Source organism: Microcebus murinus, chromosome 14 (genome assembly GCF_040939455.1).
Source record: "Microcebus murinus isolate Inina chromosome 14, M.murinus_Inina_mat1.0, whole genome shotgun sequence".
Taxonomy (NCBI): domain Eukaryota; kingdom Metazoa; phylum Chordata; class Mammalia; order Primates; family Cheirogaleidae; genus Microcebus; species Microcebus murinus.
The window spans coordinates 72,547,865-72,554,312 of NC_134117.1; the positions used below are offsets into that span (position 1 = coordinate 72,547,865).

The window sequence follows — 6,448 nt, forward strand, 5'->3', positions numbered from 1 at the left end:
GACCAGTGACGAAGCTGGGATTCGAGGGCCTAGCGGGCCGAAGCGGGCTGTGGTGCTCCTGCAGAGCAGGCTGGGGACCCAGTGCTTCCGCCCCGGCTCCATCTCAGTCAGACCTAGGGGGGAAGGGTGCCCAAACGCAGCCACCCAGCTGGCTGGGGCACCTCCATGATGTTCCGTTCCCGCACATCATTCTCCGAACTCCTCACACCTCTCTTCTGAACGGGAGGCTAGACGAGCTGAGGTAACTTGCTCCAGATCACACACGTGGGAAGTCACTGAGGATGCTGGGTGCACACCCTTGGGTGGAGTCCTCGAGCCACACTGGCATGTTCCAGTTCCCGAAGGAGCAGGCCTCTCCTGAACCCCAGGGGGTGCCCACCCCACGTCCATCCCGGCCCCACGGTTTGCTGGGGCCTCCTGGGTGTTCCGCATTGCTGTTGCTATATTTGGAGGACTTTCTGGTCTGATTTCCTGGATTCTTTGTTCCCGTGGCCCAGGAGATGGAGCCTCTGTCACCCACCCTGGAGATTCTTCTGACGAGCGCTGGCGAGGAAACGAGAACAGATCCTAATTAGGGGCGATGACCCCCCGGAGAAATGTGGATTCTTTACAGTAGGCTGTGTCCTTCCCACAAGCCCCGCGTGTTTGTCAGATGTTTACAGAGCCTTCATTAACAGAGAGCTTCCTCCGATAAGAGTCCCAGCGCCGCATCGAAGGCCAGATAAGAGCAAGTGGAGGACAGTCCAGGCTGGGGCACGAGCACGAGCGTGCTGGCCAGGGCTTCCTGCAGAGCGCACAGCAGAGCGATGCGGGCGCCCTGCACCCGCGCTCCTCCCCGTGCCCGCTAGCAGTCGAGGCTCCCGCAGTCTCCTCTCCCTCTCTGGGGCGAGAGCGGCAGCCCAAGATGTGCCCCAGGGCGCTGTGGGCGGCTCTGGCCCTGCTGTCCCTGCTGGCCTCCTCCCTGCAGGGGAAGCCGCTGCAGAGCTGGGGGCAGGCGTCCGGGGGGAAAGGCCTGCTGGGGGCGCCCGGAGGGGAGCCGCGGGAGCACACCTTCGACCTGAAGATGTTCCTGGAGAACATGAAGGAGGACTTCTTGCGCAGCCTCAACCTAAGCGGGGTCCCCGCCCAGGACAAAACCAGAGTGGAGCCGCCGCAGTACATGATCGACCTGTACAACAGGTACACCACTGACAAGTCGACCACCCCAGCGTCCAACATCGTGCGGAGCTTCAGCGTGGAAGGTAGAGTCCGTGTGCCCGGGGTGCCCTGGGGTGGGACTCACAGGGCCGCAGCTGCACTGCCCATGTGGTGGCCACGGCCACAGGAGACTCTTCAAGTCACCATTTAAGTTAATCACAGTGAAATAAAATAAACCGTGGTTCTTTATTTTCACCACTTCAAGTGTGCAGCCGTCGTGTGTGGCTAATGGCTTCCCCATAGGGCAGTGCCGGCTATAGAGCATCCCAGCGTCACTGGGAGCTCTACGTGGCAGTCTGCTCTGCAGGGCGCTCCTTCCCTGGCCACAGGCCACTTCTAATGCAGGCGGGTGCAAGCAGACAGCGCCCTTCCTCCGTCCGTTCCCCCTCGCCTCCTCTCCACTTGTTTGTCTTCCCCTCCTTCCCCCTGCCCTTCCTGACCCCTTCCTACTTAGACAACTTATTTAGCTCCCAACTGGCATATTTTAAACTTTGAAGGAATGTCTGTTTCTCTCTTACGAAAACATTTTTAAAATAAGTAAAATATTTTGATAGCAAAGCATTGCAGGAGAACCTAAATATTTTTTAATATAGAAATGTCCCTGATTTAGGAGAACTAGAAGAGAATAGGGCCTGTGTCCACCAACTCGTTCAACTTCACATGACACAGGTGAGACGAGTCTCTGAACAGTGACATGGAGCTCCCGGCGGCTGCCTATCTGCGAGGCACTGCCTCTCCTGCTGCTGGGCCCCTGCAGCAGCCAGGGACACAGGGCCTCTCCCTCCTGAGTCTGATACCTGCAAATGCCTAAGGTCCCTGCTCAGGGCCACGGCTAGGCCAGACCTGCCTTGCCTGCAGAGCGTGTGTCCCTCTAAAGGACTGTGGTCACGATACATGCCACAGTGCTGAATTTTCTGATAGTCCAAAGGAAGAAGAAAAGTCTTGATTTTATGTGAATTTACCTGATTTTTAAAACCCTGGCTTCATTTTCTTAAAAACTGCAATCTGCAAGTCACTGGGCCCACAGGGCAAATCTGTGTGACCTCCACCTTAGAAGCCTGGGCTTCTTTCGCCAGAGCCTAAATGACCAAGTCCCACAGGCCTGGGAACACACACACACACACAGGGTGGTGCACACGTCCTTGGAAACTGAGCCCATCCCGGCATTCCTGTGGCTGCCAGTTCTGCTTCCCTTCCCAGGTGGTTTGAGGGTGGCTCAGGGAGGGAGGATGCGGTGCTTATTTTCTAGATGTCTGACTGTGACCCCACGAAGGCATGGTGCATACTGCTCAGACATGCCAGGGCAGCTCAACTTGTCCTTAAGGAGCTAGGAAGGTGCACCCATGCAGGGTGAGGGGAACACAGAGCTGGGCAGTTGCACGCTTTGTTGTATGCAGGGGTGTGCCCAGGTTGGGAGGAGGGTCTGCGGAGTGGGACATAGAAATATCGACTATCTGCTATAAGCCAGAGACTGTGTCCAGTTAAGTTCCCTGTGCCACCCTGTCCAAGCCTCCCTCCAATTCTGGGACAGAATTAGGATAAACAACATTTTACAGATGAGGAAACTGAGGTACAGTGACACTCAGGACTTTCTAAAGTATCAGGCCTAGTGGAGTCAGGACTGGTACTTCATTCTCCCAACTCTAGGGAATAATTGTGTTTCAGTCTGCCAGACATCAAAACCTGCTGGCCAGGTTTCAGGGCAGTGCAGAGTCTCTATTCCTGCTGGCACATAGTAGGAGCACGAAAAACGCCAGCCATGGTAAAGTACAAACATGATGATGGCCAAGTGTCAGCCCAGGAGAAGCGGGAAATTGAGGCACTTATGTGGCTAAAATGCAAGCCCCATTTTTCTTGACATGACAAAGCTAATAAATTTTTCCTCAGGAAAAAAAATCCACTTTCACTTTGCTTGGGAGTTATGATTCTAAATAATTTCAGCACTGTTCTGAAATGTTTAACATTGTCTTAATATCGGACCTTCGTGGTCCCCTCCCGGGCTCTTTCCTTTGAATTCACACAGGATCTCCACTCTCAGGCTGCGTGCATTTCGATGCTTCCTTTATGTGAGGGCACTTCCTAGCTGCGGGCACTGTGGCACTTAGATGCCCTGAATCCCGGTCTCTATATCCATAAAAGTGGCATGACAATTAGACCCTCCTGTGATGAATGTGAGGGCTACAGTGAAATATATTTTGCAAAGCTTGTAGTGCAACTCCTGGCACATAGTAAACGCTCAATAAATAGTCAGAACTGTCAACCTCAATTGGAGGCATCTTCTGCCTCTGCTTCTCTTTACAAGATCCTAGATGTACTGTTCAAAAGGCTTAAGTGGACAAAATAGAGATAATAGAGACCAAAGTATCATCCTAAATCCCTTTCATCCAAGCCATGAACTTTGGTGTCGTGAAAACGGGCCCTCTGGCAGATGCCCATGCGTGTGTTTACCTTCTAGATGCCGTCTCCATAGCTGCCTCGGGAGGCTTCCCCTTCCAGAGGCACATCCTGCTTTTCAACATCTCCATTCCCAGACACGAGCAAGTCACCAGGGCCGAGCTCCGACTCTACATCTCCTGCCAAAATCACGTGGACTCCTCTCATGCGCTGAAAGGAAACATGGCCATTTATGACGTTCTGGATGGAGCAGATGCCCGAGACAGCACTGTGGGGACCAAGACCCTCCTGATATCCCAGAATATTCTGGACCAGGGCTGGGAGACCTTGGAAGTGTCCAGTGCTGTGAAGAGATGGGTCCGGGCTGACTCCAGCAAGAGCAAAAACAAGCTGGAGGTGACAGTGGAGAGCCACAAGAAAGGCTGCGACAAGCTGGACATCAGCGTCCCCCCAGGGTCCAAAAACCTGCCCTTCTTTGTCGTCTTCTCCAATGACCGCAGCAACGGGACCAAGGAGACCAGGCTGGAGCTCAGGGAGATGCTCAGCCACGAGCAGGAGAGCGTGCTCAAGAAGCTGTCCAAGGACATCGCCGAGGAGGCAGGGGAGAGCGGGGAGGATGTGGACGGGCACATGGTGGCAGGGTCTCCATTAGCCAGACGGAAGAGGAGTACCGGCGCCGGCAGCCATTGTCAGAAGACCTCCCTGCGAGTGAACTTCGAGGACATTGGCTGGGACAGCTGGATCATCGCGCCCAAGGAGTATGATGCCTATGAGTGTAAAGGTGGCTGCTTCTTCCCTCTGGCTGATGACGTGACACCAACAAAACATGCCATCGTGCAGACCCTGGTGCATCTCAAGTTCCCCACAAAGGTGGGCAAGGCCTGCTGCGTGCCCACCAAACTGAGCCCCATCTCCATACTCTACAAGGATGACATGGGGGTGCCCACCCTCAAGTACCACTATGAGGGCATGAGCGTGGCAGAGTGTGGGTGCAGGTAGTACCCCACGGGGCAGGGGAGGCAGGCAGGAGGGAGTCCTGAGAAGCCCTTTGTCCCCCTGGCACCACAGGGACTGAGTTGATCTGCATGCCAGCCTGGGGGAGGAAGTGCAGCCTGGAGGGTGCAGGTAGCACCTGCCCACCCCGAGCAACGCCCCTAGGCTCGACTGATGGGAAGGCGATGGCCAGGGTGTGGGGTTTCCAGGGAAGCCTGGAAGTGCTGTTGGGGTGGAAGGGGAGGTGATGAAAAGGACACAGGAGGGGAACTAATCCAGAGTCCGCAGAACGCTGGGCAGAAGTGAGCCAGAGGAGTGTGGACAGTGGGTGAGGGGCCCAGGTGCATGGGAGTTAAGGGATCGTGGAGGACCGGCTGAGTCCAAGTAGCCTCAGGGCCTCAAGGGGAGAGGAGCAGGCCACGCGCTTTGTAGCCACCATTTCATGCACTTGCCTGATCCAGTGAGGTGGGTGCGATGGCCTCCAAGTTACAGAAGCAGAAACTGAAACGCAGGCAGGCCAAGCATTGCCAGACAGTGGCACGGTCCCAGCCATGTCTACAGGAGACCAAAGCCCGAGACCTTCCCAAATGCCCCACTGCAGTTTAGCAGATACCCCCGTAGCCAAAATGCAGGGAGGTGTCAGGACCCCAGGAGCGCTGAGGTCAGGCTGTGCTGAGCCCTGGTCGCCCACACCAGTGTGCGTGGGCTGTTGGCATGTCCAGGGCATGGTTTGACCACTCGGTGCCTATGCTCATTCAGTGGCTAAATGCTTTTTAATATCACCCCGAGTCACTGAAAAACACCCCCAAAGCAACTGCAGGGTGGAGAGCAGCAGTGCTCTGGCACGTCCCACACTGTGGCCAGAGCTGCTGTGACCCACTCGTACGGCGGCAGTTCTCTCAGGGCCACTTGCTGTCCGTACACCCAGTTTGCCCTGCGGGATGGGGCAGCCATGGCAGCACCTCTGCAGTTACCCAGCTCCGAAGCACTAGGCACCGTGGTGTCCCCGCACAAGGACCCCACAGGAGACAGGACCTGGATTTGAACTGGTTGGAATTAAACGTGCTCTTGCTTTGGTATTTGAAATGTCCCTATTTCTACTCCTTGGTGACATGTGCTCAAGCGACAAGACATCAGGCTTCCTAAGGGAGGCTCCCAGGCCCTGAAGACCGCCTGCACGGCCGGCTCCTGAGCAGTATGCGTCCCGCCCACCCTGGGCCGCCAGGGACCGGCCTGCCCCGCCCCCCACCCCCGCCGACCCCAGGGGAGGACAGCCCCATCTCCTCCGCTCTGCCGTGTCCTCTGCTCCTCCTGGCCAGGCACGGCAGTGTGAGGAGAAGTCTGAAAGGGGCAAAGATCCTGCCCTGTGGCCTTCTGACCCCTGGCCAGAGCGGGGCCCAGAGGAGGCTTAGAGGGACCAGGCCATTTCCACTGGCTGAAGCTCCCATGTATTTGAAGAAACAGTTTGTGTTAAATGTTTCCATGAAACCAATGAACAACTTTAACACAAAAATACAATGAGACATTATTTTTTAATTACTGGAATTATAGAAAATATGAATTTCTGGTACCTGCTAGGTAGCGTGGCAGAGCAGTACTGTTCAAAGCTGGGTGGCAGACGTCTTGCAGTCCTGGTGGTTTCTGTGCCTGCGTGAACGTTCTGCCAGAAATAAAGCCAATGTCAGATGGCAGCTTGTCCTGAATGAGACCTGCAACTGAAAGGCCTCCAGGCCCTCCCGCTGCCCACCCCTCCTTCCAGGCCCCAGTGGGACGGGTTGTGCCCTTCCCTAAGGAGGCGAGGGAGGGACATGCAGCTGCCCCAGGGCTGGGAGGACGCAGGCGGTGGGCAGCGTCTGCCCTCTGC

At 55.8% G+C, this 6,448-nt stretch overlaps 1 protein-coding gene across 1 annotated transcript; it reads left to right on the top strand.

The window, feature by feature from the left end:
* Positions 1 to 549: 549 nt before the first annotated feature.
* LOC105863937 (growth/differentiation factor 2) lies at positions 550 to 5,663 on the top strand. The gene is made up of 2 exons (XM_012751522.2): positions 550 to 1,241; positions 3,653 to 5,663. Exons 1-2 carry the CDS (start codon positions 905 to 907, stop codon positions 4,588 to 4,590), a joined length of 1,275 nt encoding a protein of 424 aa, XP_012606976.1. The 5' UTR covers positions 550 to 904; the 3' UTR covers positions 4,591 to 5,663.
* Positions 5,664 to 6,448: the final 785 nt, after the last annotated feature.

Coding starts and splice junctions, on each gene's coding strand:
- LOC105863937 (XM_012751522.2), top strand. CDS start 905: ATGTGCCCCAGGGCGCTGTGGGCGGCTCTGGCCCTGCTGTCCCTGCTG. Junction 1,242..3,652: donor GCGGAGCTTCAGCGTGGAAG/GTAGAGTCCGTG, acceptor TTTACCTTCTAG/ATGCCGTCTCCATAGCTGCC.